General features: G+C 38.2%; 2 protein-coding genes across 3 annotated transcripts in view; one reads left to right on the plus strand and one right to left on the minus strand.

Annotated features, from left to right (window-relative positions):
- The window catches only part of SKIC3 (SKI3 subunit of superkiller complex), a 147,284-nt gene extending 144,843 nt beyond the window's left edge, over positions 1 to 2,441 (minus strand). Inside the window, exon 1 of the mRNA XM_070794038.1 lies at positions 2,353 to 2,441. Within this exon, the coding sequence (XP_070650139.1) occupies positions 2,353 to 2,423 (71 nt within the window). The 5' untranslated portion in view covers positions 2,424 to 2,441. The remainder of the gene's footprint in view (positions 1 to 2,352) is intronic.
- The window catches only part of ARSK (arylsulfatase family member K), a 55,463-nt gene extending 38,650 nt beyond the window's left edge, over positions 1 to 16,813 (plus strand). For both annotated transcript variants that reach the window (XM_019965434.2, XM_070794042.1), the window contains exons 5-8: positions 142 to 313; positions 3,794 to 4,018; positions 13,559 to 13,783; positions 15,907 to 16,813. In XM_019965434.2, the coding sequence (XP_019820993.2) occupies positions 142 to 313; positions 3,794 to 4,018; positions 13,559 to 13,783; positions 15,907 to 16,196 (912 nt within the window). In that variant the 3' untranslated portion in view covers positions 16,197 to 16,813. The remainder of the gene's footprint in view (positions 1 to 141; positions 314 to 3,793; positions 4,019 to 13,558; positions 13,784 to 15,906) is intronic.
- The last annotated feature ends 4,052 nt before the right edge of the window (positions 16,814 to 20,865 follow it).

Raw genomic sequence — 20,865 nt, forward strand, 5'->3', positions numbered from 1 at the left:
TAATTTAGGCATTTGATTTGCTGTTTTCTTTACATAATTCATAACCATTCTTTTCTGCTAACCTAATTAAAGAAACGTCTGGTGTAGCTTACATTCTAGTTGGAAGGAAGGATTATTACAACTTGTTTTCTCCCCCTTTAGGTGTCGTATGATGCCATCAAAATCCCAAAGTGGTCACCTCTGTCAGAAATGCACCCGGTAGATTATTACTCTTCATATACCAAAAACTGCACCGGGAAGTTTACAGAAAAGGAAATTAAGAATATTAGAGCATTTTATTATGCTATGTGTGCTGAGACAGATGCTATGCTTGGTAAGTAGTACAATTAAAATGCAATTAGATGAGGAAAAAGTATAATATTTTCCCAACAAACTGTGATCATGCTGGTTAGTGACCTGTATGAATATCCTCAGATAATTTCTTACAACAGTTGCTGAGATACTTCAGACTTAGAATTATAAGATTCCTGATACCTATAAAAATTGGGTAATTTGTATTATTAATAGAATAAAAGTCTTTTCTATTTTAATTATTCATAAATTCACAGATGCTTAGATTTGTTCATATATTTTTAAAAGATCATAAAAAATTATAATCTGCTGGAAACAAGACATATTCCTGAATTAAGGCAACTTCAGTTCTAGGAGATGAAACAGATTAGACATAGAATCTGGTGAGTTCTCCCAGGCTTGTAATAATTGCAAATCTTGTGAGTTCTCCCAGACTTGTAATAATTGCAAAATACATCCATTCTTCCTTGGCCAGTGAGAGCAAGACTTAAACTGAAATCCGTTTCCCCGTGTACATTATGGTCCAGAATTATATTCAATTTCCTTCCCTAACTCAGCTCAAAACCAAACCTGCCTCCATGAGATAACCATCAAGATAATGTTTTACTTGTCCACTTATAGACTTATGGCAATTTCCCATTCAGATGTGGAAAAACCCTGTTTTAAAATATCTCCATTTTAGGACAAATTATTTTTATAAAACCATATCATTTATTTTGCTGCACTTTGGAGTGGAGAATTATAATTAGTGAAGTGTGGGTAGCACTTCTTCTGAACAAAGTAAACCTTGGGAATGAACAAATAAATGGCTATTTCTTAAAAAGCAAAAATAGAAAGTATAAAAAAGAAAGCCAAAAAAGCCCTATAGATAAACTATAATAAAGCAAGTATAATATGTTTTAAAAGTCCTAAGAACTTTCCAAGTACTCAATCTTAAATACAAATAAGATTTTAAATGAATTTCTTCAATCATAAATCCATACAGTTACTGAAATGTACTTTAATATTTTCTATTATTAATGAATATTCACTCATTTGCACACTGGAAATCACTTTTGAAAGTTTGCAGCTATCCGTTCATCCAGATCAACAAAAATGAAATATTATATGTACATAAAATATTGCTGCAGGCAGTGTGGGAATACCTCTTTAAGTCTCTTAAGAGAAAAAAGATGCAACAGTTCACTTCATGTTACAAAATTCATGGACTATATTGTGTCTCTTTGTTACACCTATACTAGTCTGGTCCCTGAATAGTATTCATTACCATTCACATTGCGCTTCCCAGGTGGCACTAGTGGCAAAGAACACGCCTGCCAATGCAGGAGACACAAGAGACATGGGTTCAGTCCCTGGGTTGGGAGGATCTCCTGGAGGAGGGCATGGCAACCCATTCCAGTACTCTTGCCTGGAGAATTCCATGGACAGAGGCGCCTGGCAGGCTGCAGTCCATGGGGTTGCAAAGAGTTGGACACAACTGAAGTGACTTAGCATGTACTGTTCACATTACTTTGGGCACTGGTAGTACTAAGCTGAATATTATTAAGAAATTAAAAGCACTCTTACCCCACCTCAGGCTTTTATATTTGCTGCTCCTTCTGCCTGGGATTGGAGAAGGAAATGGCAACCTACTTTAGTATTCTTGCCTGGAAAATTCCATGGACAGAGGAGCCTGGTGGGCTATAATCCATGAGGTTGCAGAGTCGGCCATGACTGAGCATCTGAGCACTGCCTGGGATGCCCTTCCCTTTGCTTTTTTACATGGCTGGCTTTTTTTTTTTTTTTTTGGCCCCACAAAACTGTTGGCAGGATCTTAGTTTCCTGACCAGAGACTGAACCCAGGCCCCTGGCAGTGGAAGTGTGGAGTCCTAAGGACTGGATCACCAGGGAGTTCCTTAAGTATTCTCAATTTTTAGCTGTCAGCCCAGATATTACCTTCTCGGGGCTATCCTATCTTCCCAGCCACTCTAAATTAGTATAACAGCTCCATCATCTTACTTACTCTATCCCATATCATCTTGTTTGTTTACATCATAATCTTTAATGATTTTGTCTACTCACTTCTTTACTGTCCATTTCCCTTGAAGAATGTGGACTTCATGAGGGGAGAGACATTCCTTCTCATTCATCATTGCATCCGAGGTGCCCAGTTTTGCATCCATGGTGCCTGGCACATAGGTAAAAAGGCAGTAAACATTTATGGAATGAGTATAAACATCAGCAGTTATAACATGGTGGTGTAACTACAGCAGTATACAAGTTATAGGGTCCTGGGGACAGAGGACTTCATTCTACCTGGAGGAACAGGGAATGCTTCACCAGGGAGGTGATGCTTGAGCTGAGTCATAAAGGAAGAATGGGGATTTGCCATGTAGACGTGGACGAAAGGGCATCCAACACGGAAGGCAGAGAGTGTATACAAAGGCAAGGAAGTACAAGCTGATTATTATTCATTCAGGGAGTTGTCAGTCATTCAGGATTGTGAAAAGTAAAGGCTTAAGGGGCAGCTAGCTGAAGGTGCTAAACTTATACAAGAGTGAGACAGTGGGAAGCTACGGAAAAGTTTTAAGCTGGGGTGACATGATCAGATATTTTAGAAAGATTATTATGAAGGGGAAAAAGGAGTGGAGGCAAGCAAACCAATTAGGAAGCAAGTACAGTTGTCCAGTTGAAAGATTCTGATGGTCTGCACCCCATAAATAACTCCTCAGAGACTGGGTCTCAGATCCAACTGGACCTCAGAATTGCCTATGGTTTTTTTGTTTTTTGTTTTTTTGTTTTTTTTAAATAATACAGACCCCTGCAGGCCAGATTCAGGAGCTGCCAAAATAGAAATGATGCTTCTCTCTAGACTTGTGTCTTACTGTGTTCTCTTAATTAAAATGAGGAAGTTTCATGTCCCTTAGAGACAGGACTTGTCAGAGGAATTTTAGTGTCCAAGAGTTGCCAAGTCACATTCATATATCGTCTGTACTTCTTCCAGCCTTTTTTTTAAAGGTGGGATTTCTGTAAGACTCAGCCGGCTTCATGGGCATGATCTAGTAATGGGGAATTTGAGAGAAAGGGTATCAGGAGGAGGAGTTCTGACCCCTTTTTTCTCCTCCCATTGGGCAGCAGTTGTGGGTGGATGGTGACACCAATCCTTTCCTGAGACATGCACAGTGCAGATACCCACTCAGGCCTTTCTTTTCTCATTCAAGTCCCTGGAGGTAATGTTTTCCCCTACTCCCTGACAGAAACACAGAAAGCAAGCCAGGATGACCTCCAAATAAAGGAACTTATCCTTAGGTACTGCATTTTCTCCTTGCTCTCTCTAGTCCATTCACTGAGAAGCAGATACATGAAATCTGGCATAAGTTATTTATTGAAAAACAGTAGATAACATTCAGATGTTAAAAAACATCCTGACAAATTCTTAGAGGGTAGAATCATTATGAGCTTATTATGATAGAAAAAAAGTGAGCTAAAAGCTAATTAAGATTTACTTCTATATATATTGCAGGTGAAATCATTTTGGCTCTGCGCCAGTTAGGTCTTCTCCAGAAGACTATCGTCATATACACCTCAGACCATGGGGAGCTGGCCATGGAACACCGACAGTTTTATAAGATGAGTATGTACGAAGCTAGCTCCCATGTCCCACTCTTGATCATGGGGCCGGGAATTCAGGCCAACCTACAAGTATCAAGTGTGGTTTCTCTTGTGGATATTTACCCTACTATGCTCGGTAAGTAATGCCATTCTGTGAATATTTATTTGTAATAATGCTGGGAAATGAATAAACAAGATAGGTTAGGGGCCCCTGCTGACTTGTTCATAACTTTGAGCAACTGATTTAACTGTGAGTCAAATCTGTATCTGAAAAATGAGGATAATATTCCTCAGGTTCCTTTGGCCTTCACTTCCTCTAGTCCTTCTTCCTCCAAAAGATTCACAACCAGGATATGACAATAAAGTAAGCCAATAAGATTTCATTTCTATAACTTTATAGATATGATTTGTGTATCATTTGATTCTCTACCATCCCCTACCTAAAATGTAAGCATTTCCCTTCTGGATTATTCCATCTACTTTGAAACTACTAATTTTTTACAATGTTACATGTCCCTTAATGTTGATGCTCTGTGCATATTTCTCCTCAGAACCTTTAGATTGTTCTGTATGACTTATTTTACTAGCTTCTCAATGTCTATAAGCATAACCATAGGTCTCGAACAGCAACATTTGGATGTGGGTATTGAGCAATTTTTGTTAAACATACTAGAATAAAGCCATCATAAATTTAGAAGAAGTTATATAGAACTGTTAGCTTCTAATTTAGCTGCTAAGTTGCTTCAGTCGTGTCCAACTCTGTGTGACCCCATAGACGGCAGCCCACCAGGCTCCCCTGTCCCTAGGATTCTCCAGGCAGGAATATTAGAGTGGGTTGCCATTTCCTTCTCCAATGCATGAAAGCGAAAAGTGAAAGTGAAGTCGTTCAGTCGGGTCCGACTCGTAGCGACTCCATGGACTGCAGCCTACCAGGCTCCTCTGTCCATGGGATTTTCCAGGCAAGAGTACTGGAGTGGGGTGCCATTGCCTTCTCCGATTAGGGGCCCTTAAATTCAGTAACATCAAATACCCTGGTCTAAGGCACCATCAATTGCAAAAAGTACCATCAATTTATAAATAGATTTTGGTGAAAGAAAAATGTGCATAGCATAAGATATATGTGTTTAATATGTATAAATTAAAATGTGAAACAAACATCTGGAAATTAAATAAGAAAAATCTTATTATCTCCTTTTTTTTTCTGCTACAAAGTCTTCACCTTTATTTAATTAAAGACTGTTACGGGGTCTTAAATTTCTTTACTGTGCATTTAAATCAGTGCCGGGAATTCCCTGGTGGTCCAGTGGTTAGGATTCTGCACTCCCTGTCACTGCCAAGGTCCCAGGTTGAATCCTCAGCTGGGGAACTAAAATCCCACAAGCCTCACGATCAAATTAAAAAAAAAAAAAAAAATCAGTGCCCTTCTTTTCTCTTTCACATCACTTGCGTATTTGACCACACTTCTTTGTTGTTCTTTTGCCTGGTGTGTATTTTTAATCTCTTCAGTTTCTTACTCATCATTTTCTGGTTCCCTTTTGTCCCAAAGCAATTATCACACAGTCATATCTTTGCCACTTGCTGGCTCCATCAATTTCCGGGCAATACCTATTACTTTTCCTCACTTCTGTTTTTCATCCAAAAATGTGTGTGTGTGATTATGTATATTTGAAGTGTCTCCCTTATTATCGTCTTTGTAGCTGTATGAAGATGTAGCTATGTGAATGATTCTTTACAGTGGCATTTCCTTAGTTTCCTCCCCTAGTTTTTTCTCATATGGAACTTTCCCCACCCAAATTTGCTGAACTTTTACCCTTGTTCTGCTTTCTTGAGGTACAGTGATCAGAACTGCAAAAGACTGTTAAAGGCTGGGATGATTCTTTCTGTTTTCCCTCAATGTATTTCATAGTGATATTTGGCATTTTGTCTTTTTTGACTTAGCAGCTAAATAGTCCAGTATCTGTAGGAAGCCGTCTGTGATGAGTTCTCATCTCTTTCTAGTCATTCTATCACTTTATGTGTTAGTTAATTAATAGGCACTGTTTAAATCATTTTTATTTGAATATTGTTTTATATTTGCCTATAATGCAAATTTTCTCTACAAGTCTGATACACCATTATCACTACTTGCCAGCCTCATAAAAGTTAAAAATCATCTGCAAACTGTAAGATTTCACAATGTATGTATCTTAACAGTTTATTTAAGAAAATACTAAATAAAGTTGTTTGGAATGAGGGAATTGTCTTTTATCCACCTACGGGGACACCTTCCTATCCCTGCCTATTTTATGTTACATGACAATGAGCATTTCTTTAGCCAAACAAAACATTCCCAGAAACCCCTTTGCATTTCTTCCATACCCTTCTGGAAATTATGATAAGTTCCCTGAAATTGTAGATTTTTTTCTATAATTGGTCAGTTATTACAGTTTTAAAAAAACTCATAGGTCTGCATAGGTTTTTGTTGTTTTTAACTTTGGAGTTTGTTAATAGACTCCTTCTGAGTCACATTCCCAGCAGAATATATTGTATTAACAGCATTTACATCGTGTGTTGATCAGACCTGCCCAACTCAAGTAAGTAAAGCCAAAGATCAGTGTCTCTCCAGTTTTAAACAGAAAATTAACATCTTCAAGGCTTAATGTGTTTCATAACGAATATTTTTATTATGAAAAGGGAAAAAATTACAGTTATATGGTTGGCGGAGGAGAATGAAGAGAATATCTAGGCATGGAACTTTATGTAAAACACTGAAGCATCCTATTAACCAGATGTTAATCAGAGATAAGGTAGAAACAGAAAGATGCAAGGGGGAGCCTTAGGGGACTTCCTAGAGGTCCACTGATTAAGACTCTGTGCTTCCACTGCAGGGGATGAAGGTTTGATCCCTGGTCCGGGAATTAAGATCCCACACGTGCCACACATCAAGGCCAAAAAATAAAAAACCAAGAACCTTTGCTGGAGCTGGGAAACAACATGTAACATTATTTATCTAAAATTAACCTTTTTATAAGTGATAAAAGGTTAATATTAATAGAACTCTCACAAGTCTATGAAAAAGAGACATACCCTATAAGCAAATTGACCAGAATATATAAATAAGCAATTCACAATAGAAGACATATAAATGGCCAATATATTTTTAGAGCTTCAAACTCAGTAGTCAGAAAAATATTAAAACAAGAAGACACCATTTTTCTTTCACACATAGAGTTTGCAAAGATTCTTTTAAAAAGCAGAAAAGCTCATATTGGAAATATGCCTTCTCATGTTCTGCTGCTGGGAGTATAAACTGGCACAGATTTCCTGGAGGCAAATGTGGCATTATGTTCCAAATTACTTAGAAATATGCATATATTTTGACCTAGAAGATTCCAATTTTAGGAATTAACCTATTCAGTTCAGCTCAGTTGCTCAGTAGTATCTGACTCTTTGAGACCCCATGAACCACAGCACGCCAGGCCTCCCTGTCCATCGCCAACTCCCGGAGTTTACCCAAACTCATGTCCATTGAGTCAGTGATGCCATCCAATTATCTCATCCTCTGTCATCCCCTTCTCCTCCTGCCTTCGATCTTTCCCACCATCAGGGTCTTTTCCAATGAGTCACTTCTTCACATCAGGTGGCCAATGTATTGGAATTTCAGCTTCAGCCTCAGTCCTTCCAATGAATATTCAGGACTGATTTCCTTTAGGATGGACTGGTTGGATCCCCTTGCAGTCCAAGAGACTCTCAAGAGTCTTCTCCAACACCACAGTTCAAAAACATCAGTTCTTTGGTGCTCAGCTTTCTTTGTGGTCCAACTCTCACATCCAAACATGACTACTGGAAAAACCATGGCTTTGACTAGACAGACCTTTGTTGGCAAAGTAATGTTTCTGCTTTTTAATATGCTGTCTAGGTTGGTCATAACTTTTCTTCCAAGGAGCAAATGTCTTTTAATTTCATGGCTGCAGTCACCACCTGCAGTGATTTTGGAGCCCAAAAATATAAAGTCTCTTACTGTTTCCACTGTTTCCCCATCTATGTGCCATGAAGTGATGGGACCAGATGCCATGATCTTAGTTTTCTGAATGTTGATTTTTAAGCCAACTTTTTCACTTTCCTCTTTCATTTTCATCAAGAGTCTTTTTAGTTCTTCTTTGCTTTCTGCTGTAAGGGTGGTGTCACCTACATATCTGAGGTTATTGATATTTCTCCTGGAAACCTTGACTCCAGCTTGTGCTTCATCCAGTCCAGCATTTCTCATGATGTACTCTGCATATAAGTTAAATAAGCAGGGTGACAATATACAGCCTTGACGTACTCCTTTCCTGATTTGGAACCAGACTATTGTTCCATGTCCAAATTAACTTATAGATGCACACAAAGATTTATCTCCATGGATAATATTACATTATATTAAAGAATTAGAAACAGTATGAATATCTAGTAGTGATGAACTGGGTAAAAAATAGTCAATTTTATTTTAAAAAGTGAAATGATAAATGACAATGGCCCCCTTGTATTATTGAAAAGAAAACTGTAGGCTTTTAAAGTATATAAATAATTTTTTGTTTTGGTGTGGTTTGTTGGTTATTGAGATAAAGTATCAACCTAATTTATTGTCCAAATCAGCACATTTTTTTAGAGTAAAAGAATACTATTAACAATTAAACCAGGATTAGCATAAACTGAATCTGTTGCCTTGTTTAAACAGCCTTTCCAGTCAACAAGGCAAAGATAATTCTGATGGTCTGGGTTTAATCTGATGTTTAATTCAGCCTTTTAAAATGAAAGTACTTAGAGTTTAAAGCTACTTTTAGTAGTGATTAATAACTCTAAATTTAGACCTATGAGACAGTGTATTCTATCTAAGCTTAATAAACATACAGATTTTGATAAAGTGTCTATAAAGAGTTTTTAAAGATATTTTGGAAGAGTGATTATTTTCTATGAAATGATGTTTGATGATAAAGTAGGAAGAGTTCTTTTAGTCTAAGTATCATTGTAGGCCCTATCCCATTGTCATTTTCTAGGACTGGCAGAAAAGTGCCATCTCTCTGAACAGGAATTCTTTATACTGTAATAAAGTTAATATCATTAATTCAGAGATTATGCTTTAAAAAGTACTCCCAAACCTGTGATAAACCATAATGGAAAGGAATATGAAAAAGAATGTGTATGTATATGTATTAGAGAATCACTTTGCTATACAGCAGAAATTAACACAACATTGTAAGTCAGCTATACTTCAATAAAATAGTTTTTTAAAATAATTACTCCCCAAAATATTTTCTTCTGAAATAATCTAATATCAGCATCCTTTAGCTCAGTTAGAAATAATATCATTTTTAAATTAAAATTGTCTTGACATTCTCTTTTAAACTTATTTTCATGTGAATTTTTTTCATTTAATAGTTGGCCTTTTTTTAAATACCTGCCTTCTTTTCACATAAAGGATAAATTCGGGATATGTTTAAACTGTGAAAATGTAATTGTATAAAAATGCAGTTGTGTTTAAAAGAATGCTTCAATACTAATGATTTAAATTGCAAAATCTTCCTTGTTACAGGATCTTAGTGGAGGTTTGGGAGGGTCATTTTACATAGATTATTTTGTTTTTAATTGGCTGAAAAATACTGTAAAGTTGAATAACTACAGTAGATCCAGGCTTGTGGAGCAGTATTGAAGACTCCAGAGATCCTAGAGTCAGACTGCCTAAATTCAAATACCTCCTTCAGCATTTACCAACTGTATACCCTTGAGAAAGAAACTTAACATGTCTGGTCTTCAGTTTTCTTATCAATAAAATGGAAATAACAGTGACTGTTCCATAGCCTAGAACAATGACTGGAAAATGGTAAATGGTTAAATGTGAGATATTATTAACATTAATATTTTTATATTATTTAATATTTTATGTTTTTTAATATTTTTATATTAATGTCACCAAGCTGTGTCTGACTCTTTGTGACCCCATGGGCTGCAGCCCGCCAGGCTCCTCTGTCTATGGGATTCTCCAGGTGAGAATACTGGAGTGAGTTTGCCATTTCCTCCTCCAGGGGATCTTCCTGACCCAGGGGTCGAACCCACATCTCCTGCATCACCATGCAGTAGTTACCATCTAAACCATGACATGATTCTGTTCAAAATCATTTAGAGTAAAATCCAGAATCTTTGATTAGACCTGTGAGTCCAGCGTGATTTCTTCCTCCCCCAACTCATCTCAAACAACTCTACCGTCACGTACTCTGCTCCAGCCATGCCGGACTCCTTAGTGTTTGGGGAGCAGATGGAATGAAGCAGCTTCCTGCCTCAGTGTTTACAAGTGCTGTTCCCTGGGTGAATGCCCTTCCTCTCCACTTCCAGAGATCTGCTGGGCTCTCCGCAGCCCTTTCTCCTCATCAGAGAGGCCTCCCCTGACCATCCTGTATAACACGGTGCGCACACACATTCCTGCCATCACTCTCTAGCCCTTGTACACTGCTTTATTTTTCTTCGTTGCACTGATTACCACCTAGCAGATTTATCTGTCTCCCTACATTAGAATGTAAGCTCTTAGAGTCTGAGAGAGCTTACCTGTCTTGTCCACTGTTGTTTCCCTACATCTGGAATAGCAACTAGCCTGTTAGATGAATGGGAAAAAAAAAAAAAATAATATATATATATATATATATATATATATATATACTTAAATGGATTCTTATCCCAGCTTAACACAAATAAACACAAGAGCATTATTTAAATTTTCTTTAGTCTAACAAGTTTCTTTAGTAAATTAGGCTAAGATTAGACCTGAAATAAGGCATTTCTAAGTATAAAGTTGACTAAGATGCTAAATACAGGAAACTCCCCAGTCATGGGTGTATACCAGTTGGCCCCTGCTTTCCAGCCGTCTCCAAAGCCCTCCTCTCCCTTCCTCTGCCTCCCAGTGGTGCCCGCTGATGGCTGGCACACTGACCAGCCTGACCCAGCCTGTTCCCGGGCCACTTTCTTCTTACAGTGAAAGTGAGGTCACTCAGTCGTGTCCGACTCTTTGTGACCCCATGGACAGTAGCCCCCCAGGCTCCTCCGTCCATGGGATTTTCCAGGCAAGAATCCTGGAGTGGGGTGCCATTTCCTTCTCCCCTTCTTACAGTAACCCTTACAGGAAGTGGCCTACTGTCTTGCAGCTCAGTTAGTTTCATCTTGGGCCATCCTGTTAGTTTTTAAATTATTATTATTTTTTTAATGATTTAATTAAGTTTGGCCTCACTGGGTCTTCGTTGCTGTGCAGGGCCTTCTCTGGTTGCGGCGAGCAGGGGCTACTCTCTAATTGCAGTGAGCACGTGGGTTTCTCATTGCCTTGGCTTCTCTTGTTGCGGGGAACAGACTCTAGAATGCGGGCTTAGTAGTTGTGGCACAGGGGCTCAGTTGCCACGTGGCACATGGAATCTTCCCCTACCCGGGAAGCAATGCAGATCCCCTGGTTGGCAGACAGATTTTTAACCGTGGGACCTCCGGGGAAGTCCTGGGCTATCTTTTCTCTTGTGCATCTTGTGCATTTTCTCTCTCTAACATCTTTGCTCTTTCTTCTTCTTTTGTTATTAACCAGTTATCTCAAATATTTCTCTTCCTTTCTTTACTTGTCATTCTTTCTCAAAAAAGTCCCTGATGATGGATGGTTGGCAGAAGATTAGGACTTGTAATATGCCCCTTCCAAGGAAATGAAAGATACAGTTTTTTTAATTAAGTTATAGTGGCTCAGACGGTAAAGCGTCTGTCTACAATGCGGGAGACCCGGGTTCGAGCCCTGGGTTGGGAAGATCCCCTGGGAGAAGGAAGTGGCAGCCCACTACAGTATTCTTGCCTGGAAAATCCCATGGACTGCAGAGCTTGGTAGGCTACCGTCCATGGGGTCGCAAAGAGTCGGACACAACTGAGCGACTTCACTTTCATATGTAAAACAAGTCCCTTTAGAAGATTTATATTAGAGGCCTTTGTCTACTTCCTTATTCTCTTTTAATTAATCTGTTTCCTCACATACCTTTATGTGTGGGCTCAGTTGTGGCCAACTCTTTGCAACCCCATGGACTGTGGCCCACCAGGCTCCTCTGTCCATGGAATTTTCCACCCAAGAATACTGGATTGGCTTGCCATTTCCCTCTCCAGGAGATTTTCCCAACCCAGGGATCAAACCTGGGTCTCCTGCATTGACAGGTGAATTCCTTACCACTGAGCCATCTGGGAAGCTCGCTTAAATATGTACAGTCAAGCTAAAATAATTTTATTATTCAATTTTGTTTAATTTCTAGCATTGCAGATATATTACTTTCTATTTTTCATTGGAAATTATTTCTAAATTAATGTTTCTAAAAACATGGAACATTGAAACCAGAGAAACTGTGGGGGAGGCAACTGCAGATTCCTTTTGGAACTACCCCAAGTCCCCAGCCATAATTAACAGTATTTTTTTTTTTTTCTCATGGCTTGCAAGATCTTAGTTTTCCTTCCAGGGATTGAACCTGGGTACATGGCAGTGAAATCACAAGAGTCCTAACCACTGGACTGCCAGTGAATTCCCTATTTTTCTATAGGAAAAAGATAGCTTGAATTCCAAGCAAATGGAAAATCCCATGGATGGAGGAGCCTGCAAGGCTGCAGTCCGTGGTGTCGCTGAGGGTTGGACACAACTGAGCGACTTCACTTTCACTTTTCACTTTCATGCATTGGAGAAGGAAATGGCAACCCACTCCAGTGTTCTTGCCTGGAGAATCCCAGGGACAGTGGAGCCTGGTGGGCTGTCGTCTGTGGGGTCGCACAGAGTCGGACACAACTGAAGTGACTCAGCAGCAGCAGCAGCAGCCTCTTTTTTAAGTTAGACATTTCTTATGCTTTGTTTTTTGTATCTATATTTGATACGGAAAAAATAGATTATTTTTCTCTAAATCAGTATGATCCAGGATTTCCCAACATATGTTCTGCAAAATATTAGTCCCTCAAGATGCTACTTAGGAATAAACAGAAATTCTGTCATCAGATAACTTTGGGATACATGGCACACTATATACCTTGAAGATTTATGATACATATCAGCAATAAATTTACATCTACAAAAAAATTATATATTTAATTTTAACCATTGTTGGCAAACATATGTAACTACTAGACTCCTTTCTTATATACATTTTGTTAATATTCTGTGGAACAAATCTGAGAGATACCTGTGATCTCTTAATCATTCAGAAATGAAGGACTTATGATATTAACTAATATTTATTGAGGGTTTCCTATGTGTCAGGCACTATTCTCAGAATTTTACGTAAGTTATCAGATTTAAACCTAAAATAGATCTGTGAAATACAGGCACTATTATTATTTCCCTTTTACAGATGAAGAAACTGAGGTTCAAATGGTTAACAACATGCCCAAAGTCACAAGGCTGGGAAGTAAGCATTTGAGTCTAGGCAATTTACAAAATCTATATATAATCTCTAGTCTCTGTGACCTTTAATGATGTCATTTATCAACGTTCAACGAATGAAAGAATGACTTATTTTAAAATCCTGTGTTATTTTGTGACTTCCCTGGCAGCCCAGTGGTTAAGACTCCATGACTCCAATGCAGGGGACACAGGTTCCACCCCCTGGTCAGGGATCATCCCGCATGCTACGGGATGCAATTTAAAAAAAAAAAAAGTCTTATTTTTGTCATGTAGATATTGCTGGAATTCCTCTGCCTCAGAACCTGAGCGGATACTCTCTGCTGCCATCATCGTCAGAAATGTTTAAGAATGAACAAAAATTTAAAAACCTACACCCACCATGGATTCTGAGTGAATTCCATGGATGCAATGTAAATGCTTCCACCTACATGCTTCGAACTAACCAATGGAAGTATATAGCCTACTCTGATGGTGCTTCAGTATTGCCTCAACTCTTCGGTAAGTTTGCTATTATTTTTTAGGTAGAGATTATTTTTAATGAGTTGACCTATACAGTATTTGCTCAAGGGAGCCAATAATCTTTTTTCAGATGGTTGGATGGCATCACCGACTTGATGGACATGAATTTGAGTAAGCTCCGGGAGTTGGTGATGGGCAGGGAAGTCTGGCGTGCTGCAGTCCATGGGGTCTCAAAGAGTCTGACTTGACTGAGCAACTGAACCAAATCTTTGTTAAAGTAAATAAATACCTGCAGTTTCTCACACTGGGTCAATTTACAAAATGTTGCCCTGGAGAGAAGCCGCTTCTTTGAAAATCAGCATCTGAATTCCAAAGCAAGTGCCCTAAGGCTTTTGATCTGGGTCTCAAGACTGACACGGCTGTATTCTCTGATCAAGGTGTCTTCTGATATTCATGGTTATCTTCCCCAATCAGTAGTCAGCGCCCTCTCATTGTACCTCAGATTTAGTTGTTCTGGAAGATTAACTCCTATCTTATGGAGGCTGACATCCTACATTTATTATTTAACATTCCCCTCAGCCCTGCAAGATGATGTGCTGTGTGCTCAGTCGCTTCAATTGTGTCTGACTCTTTGCAACCCATGCACCGTAGCCCGCCAGGCTCATCTGTCCAGGGGATTTTCCCGACAAGAATACTGCAGTGGGTTACCATGACCTCTTCTGGGGGATCTTCCCAACCCAGGAATTGAACCTGCATCTCCTGCATCGCAGATGGATTCTTTACCTGCTGAGCCATTGGGGAATCCCCTCCAAGATGATATTATCATCCTTATTTTATAGAGAAGACTAGGGTTCAGATACCTATGCAAAGTCTCATAGCTAAGAAGTGGAAAAGCTTGGGATTTCAACCCACGTCTGACTCCAAAATTTATGCTCCTTCTCCCCTACAAAAACGTGGTAGAATCACTATTCTGAATTTGTTTTCAAGCAGCATTATTAGATTTATGGTTTTACTTATTCTTTGACACCTTTTTGCACATAAAATGTGCTAAAGCTATTTTTAATATTCCTTTCTCCCTAAGTTTTTTCCCAGTTATAAATGCCAAAATTATTAATTCAAAATAATTCTTTATAGGCTGAATTGATCGACCCGTCCTTAACTCTAAAAGGAGGAGATTCTTGGCTTCAAAAATGTACTTAGGTTTTCATTCTGTTGAGTAATGGGCATCTCTTGTTCATTCATTGTTTATGTTCTGCAAAAAGCAGATGTGACTGAAAAGAATCAGTGAGGGAGCCTGCCTTTCCTATATTCTCTAGGGTTTATTCACTGGCTTCCCTTTCTCAGAGAGGTGCCATCTGAAATCACCCAGCAAAATCATGCGTGTCATCAGCAATCTTCTGGCTAATGCACTCAAATAAGCCTGGAGGGATTTTTCCCTCACTGTGCACTCATTGTTCATTTACTGTCTCAGGCAAATTGTCATAAGAGCTTCAATTTGCTATTTTTCCAACTAGGTTGGCATTCTAGTTATATCCTCTGTCTTCCTACATTGTAGGTCAAAGGAGTGTTTATGTTATCTGAAATGTTTATCATTATTTTCTCGATGGTAGTGATTGAGAGTTCTTATTTCCATGCCTATTTGCTCAAATAGTATCACTGAATGTAATTTTCAAAAATCCAAGCACGGGTTGCAAATGTATTTAAAAGCAAACAGAAAACCTAGGAGTAAGGGAAGTTGCAAGAAAATGACTTGGCTATATAAAGAATTCTACAGCTGGAACATTTGGGCCTGTTGAAATGTAACAATATAAGCATTAATATATATATTTTTTGCACGTCAAAGTAAGCAAAGTATCAAAAACAGAAAGCACTGAGGCTAAGCCAGCCTACTAGTTTGACTGTTTCTGCCATCTAAGAATAGATAAAGGGGAAAATGTGATAGAAGGATAATGATAAGAAGGAAGAGACCTACGTTTAGAAAGGTGTTTAACTCTTGGTATATTAAGTTTCCATTTATACCACCCTTCAGCTTACTACACTAAGAAGAACTGAAAAGAAAAATAAACTATACTGCATTATCCGTTACAGAGTAATGACATTCTAAAAAATGTTTTTTAAGCAGGTAACTGTTTTGACAGTTATTCAATTTTTTTTTCTTTCAGATCTTTCTTCAGATCCAGATGAATTAACAAATATTGCTGCAAAGTTTCCAGAAGTTACTTCTTCGTTGGATCAGAAGCTTCGTTCCATTATTAACTACCCTAAGGTTTCTGCTTCTGTCCACCAGTACAATAAAGAGCAGTTTATCAAGTGGAAACAAAGTATAGGGCAAAACTATTCAAATGTCATAGCAAACCTTAGGTGGCACCAGGACTGGCTGAAAAAACCAAAGAAGTATGAAAATGCCATCGATCAGTGGCTTAAATCCCACTCTGATGCAAAAACAATTTGAAAAAAAAAAAAGAAAAGAATGTTTTAGAGCTATATAGAAATATGTTATAAAATCATGATTCATTATGCATTTTAAATGTCAGTTTTAATAATTACTGATTTTAAATTAAAGAATGTACTCTTTTAAAATAAGATACCAATCATTATAAAATAATATATTTTCAAAACGATTACTTCTACTGCTGCTGCTAACTCGCTTCAGTCGTGTCCAACTCTGTGCGACCCCATAGATGGCAGCCCACCAGGCTCCCCCGTCCCTGGGATTCTCCAGGCAAGAACACTGGAGTGGGTTGCCATTTCCTTCTCCAAGGCATGAAAGTGAAAAGTGAAAGTGAAGTCGCTCAGTTGCGTCCGACTCTTAGCGACCCCATGGACTGCAGCCCACCAGGCTCCTCCGTCCATGGAATTTTCCAGGCAAGAGTACTGGAGTGGGGTGCCAAATGATTACTATCAAGACCTTATTCTTAGCAACTTCTAACAACTTAATGGGAGTATTAAAAGGATGGAAACAAATATTAGAACATAAAGTTGTGTTCCTCTGAATATTATGGAATATAGAATATTGTAACAATTATTAAAATTATTACTTATGAACCATAAAATAGTTACTTTTGAGTATCTGATGGTGTCTGATGAGTTATTTTTATCTGATTGGACATAGGTCATTTGAATGTATTTGATGGGAGAATTTGGAGTATTTTATGGGACACAGACCATGGATATGGCTGATTTTATTTTTTTAAATAGGCAAAATATATGCACAAGGTATAAATTTCAAAAAGGTACTAAAGGGTTAACAATGAGTGTGAAGCCTCTTTTCTTTTCCAATCCCTCAACCATCCAGTTCCCCTTTTTGGAGACAACTGCTGTAACAACCTTCCTATGTATCCTTTGAGAGACAGCACTCCTCCACCCCCAACAAATGGCAGCATACCATGCAAAATGTTCCACAGCTTGCTCTCTTTTTCTTCACTTTAACAAAGACACCTAGAAGTGAAATCGCTGGGGCAAGACTGTATCTAGCAAAATCACTCTAGACACTACTATATTATCCCTACAAGCATTATATCAATTTATACTCCTACTAGAAACATGTGTCCTCACATTTATTGCCAATTGGGCAGATAGAAGATATCTTATTGTTATTTTCCTCACTATGTGTAAAGTAGATCATATTTTCATATGTTTAATAGCCATTGGAATTTTCTTTACTATGACCTTTTCTATTTCTATACTTTGCCTAGTTTCTGTTGGGTATTTGTCTTTTTTATTACATACTTTAGATATTAGCTCTCTGTCTGTTAGAGAAGCTGCAAATATCTTTTTCCTTTTCATAATTTGTATTTTGACTAGTGCCCTAGTGTTTGTTGACATGTAGAAATTGGTATTTTCATGCAGTCCGATTTATGAATCCTTGCTTTTATGGCTTTGGGATTTTGTGTCATATTTAGACTGGCTTTTCCTACCTATCTTCATTTAGAGTTTTATTTTTCACTCTTAGGTTTTTAACCCATAGGAATGTATTACATATTAGAGATCTAACTTTAGCTTGTGTTTTTTAAGATGACCACCCAATTGACCTCTTACTGAGAAAAGTAATATTTATTCCATCAGTTAGAAAATGCCACTTTGCTATATAACAACTTTTATTGAATAAATGATCTTTTCGTCTATTGATCTGAAATGACATTTTTATTATATTCAAGTCACACTGACATTTGGGTCCTTTCAAAACATTTCTTACTTTGCAGTGGACCATTCTATTTTGTTTATAAGTGGGGTAGGCAATATCTGGTAGGACTGTTTCCTGTGAATCAGTTTTCTTTTTCAGAATTGTCCGGGCTATTCTTACTTATTTATTTTTCTCATATAAATCTAGAATCAACCTGTCTAGTTCCAAAAATGAAAATCTTGGTAGTCTTTTTATGATATCATATTAAGTGTATAGCCTAAATTAGAACTGAATTTTTTATGATATTCAGTTATTCTAAAGAATATAGTATACTTTCCCCTTTAAGATTTCTTTATATCACTCAATAGTATTCTAAGTTTTCTTCATGTAATCAGTTTCTTCATAGACATTTTTAGAAAGTAAGGACCTTTAAAAAATGCCACCTAGGCCTCATCCCTGTGCTTCCCAGGTGGCACTACTAGTAGAGACCCTGCCTGCCAACGCAGGAGACATAAGAGACATGGGTTCAATCCCTGGGTTGGGAAGTTCCCCTGGAGAAGGACGTGGCAACCCACTCCAGTATTCTTGCATGGAGAATCCCATGGACAGAGGAACCTGGCTGGCTATAGTCCATGGAGCCGCAAAGAGTCAGACATGACTGAAACGGCTTCACTCAGACCCCATCCCACAGCAGTGGGATTAGAATTCCAGGATGGCACCTGGGTGGTTTTGTTCTTGCTGCTGTTTTGTCTGTTAAGCCGCCCAGCAGATGACCCTAATGTGTAGCCAGAGGTGACTTTATTCCTAGCTATTTTATCATTTGATGGTATTTTATCATCTGTGATATTTTAAATAGATGCTTCTAACCAGTTATTTATATATGCAAACTCTATGTCTATATATTTACTTTATGCCAACAATACAATATATTTTTGTACCAGTAGTTTTCCAGTTGGTATCGTATATTCTTCAGGTAAAAAGTCTATCTGCAAATAACAATTTTACCTAATTTCTTTTTATTTTTAACCTAACTTCCCTTTTCAAACTGTCTTAGAAGTTTTCTTCATGAGCCAGTTCATCTCCTTTGTTTATTGTTCTTCAGTGAATTTGTATGAGCTTATCTTTGCATTTATGTATGAATTTCTCAGAAATAAATTTCACTTCAGATGTATTCTGAAGTAAAACTATTAAGAGAAAGATTTCAGTACTAGATTATTGAGGTTAAAATTAAAATATACAAATCTACCTCCTATCTCCTAATGGAACCTAAGGGATATAAAAATATCTAACGTGTAGTATATATGTTATTATAGGGAAAAATAAAGCAATAATAGTAGAAATGTGATTCTGAAAACATGGGCATATAAAGATAAATATAATCCACCTCATTCTATTCAAACCCTTTAAGATGCATTCACTGTTAGAATTTACCAAGCATCTACAATGTTATAATCATATTCAATACAGCTTCTCTGGTGGCTCAGTTGGTAAAGAATCTGCTTTCAATGCAGGAAACTGCCTGCAATGTAGGAGACCCAAGTTCGACCCCTGGGTTGGGAAGATCCCAGAGAAGAAAATGGCAACCACTCCAGTATTCTTGCCTGAGAAATCCCACGCACAGAGGGACCTGATGAACTACATGGGGTCACAAGGGTCAGACACAACTTAGTGACTAAACCACCACCAACATAGGATCATAATTAGGTAAAATTATGTTTTAGGACTGTATCTAATCCAAAATGGTATCTTACCAACCAAGAAAGCAAAAAAAGAAAAAGAAAAACTTGCAAAACCAAGACAAATCATCTAGTGCCAGAGTCTGAGAGGACCTGACACTCATCAATAGCTGGATTGAGGACAATCTTCTGGCTTCATCTTTTACTGCTACCACCCTCTTCTGGTTCACCACCATCTGTTGTTTTGGAGTTTTGCAATAGCCTCCTAGGAGGTCTCCCTGAGCCTGCCCTTGGCTTTCCTCAGTCTCTTCTCAACATAGCAGTCAGAGTGATTCTGTTAAGATAGAGCAGATCACACTGATGGATACTCAAACCTTCCACTGGTTTCTCACTTTGTAAAGACCTGTTTACTGGGAAAAAAAAAAAAAAAAAGCACAGCCTAGAAGTTGAGAATTATATTTTATTGGCAGACTTGCTGAGGACCTAAGCCCAGCAAGCAGCCTCTCAGATAGCTCTGAAGGAGAGACTGCCCCAAAGAGATAAGGGAAGAGCCAGGTTATATAGGAGTTTTTGCAACAAAAAAGCAGGCAGTAGGAACATGTTAATTAGAGAAAAACAACATTCTAAGTTAATAAATTTAGCACTTGTCTATGTACTGTTGTTGTTGTTCAGTTGCTCAGTCGTGTCCAACTCTGCAACCCCACTGATTACAGCACACCAGGCTTCCCTGTCTGTCACTATCTCCCAGAGGTTGCTCAAACTCATGTCCATTGAATCGGTGATGCCATCCAACCGTATCATCCTCTGTCACCCCCTTCTCCTCCTGCCCTCAGTCTTTCCCAGCATCAAGGACTTTTCAAATGAGTCAATTATTCATATCAAGTGGCCAAAGTATTGGAGCTTCAGTTTCAGCATCAGTCCTTCCAACGAATATTCAGAGTGGATGTCCTTTAGGATGGACTGGTTTGATCTCCTTGCAGTCCCAGGGACTCTCAAGAGTCTTCTCCAGCATCACAATTCGAAAGCATCACTTCTTTGGCACTCAGCCTTCTTTATGGTCCAACTCTCACATCTGTACATGACTACTGGAAAAACCATAGCTTTGACTATATGGACCTTTGTCTACTTTTTAAAATGCTATCTAGGTTTGTCATAACTTTTCTTCTAAGGAGCAAGCATCTTTTAATTTCATGGGTGCAGTCACTATCCCCAATGATTTTGGAGCCCAAGAAAATAAAGTCTGTCACTGTTTCTTTTTCCTCATCCATTGGCCTTGAAGTGATGGAACCAGATACCATGATCTTCATTTTTTGAATGCTGAG

This window comes from Bos indicus, chromosome 7, assembly GCF_029378745.1.
Source record: "Bos indicus isolate NIAB-ARS_2022 breed Sahiwal x Tharparkar chromosome 7, NIAB-ARS_B.indTharparkar_mat_pri_1.0, whole genome shotgun sequence".
NCBI classification, from domain to species: Eukaryota; Metazoa; Chordata; class Mammalia; order Artiodactyla; family Bovidae; genus Bos; species Bos indicus.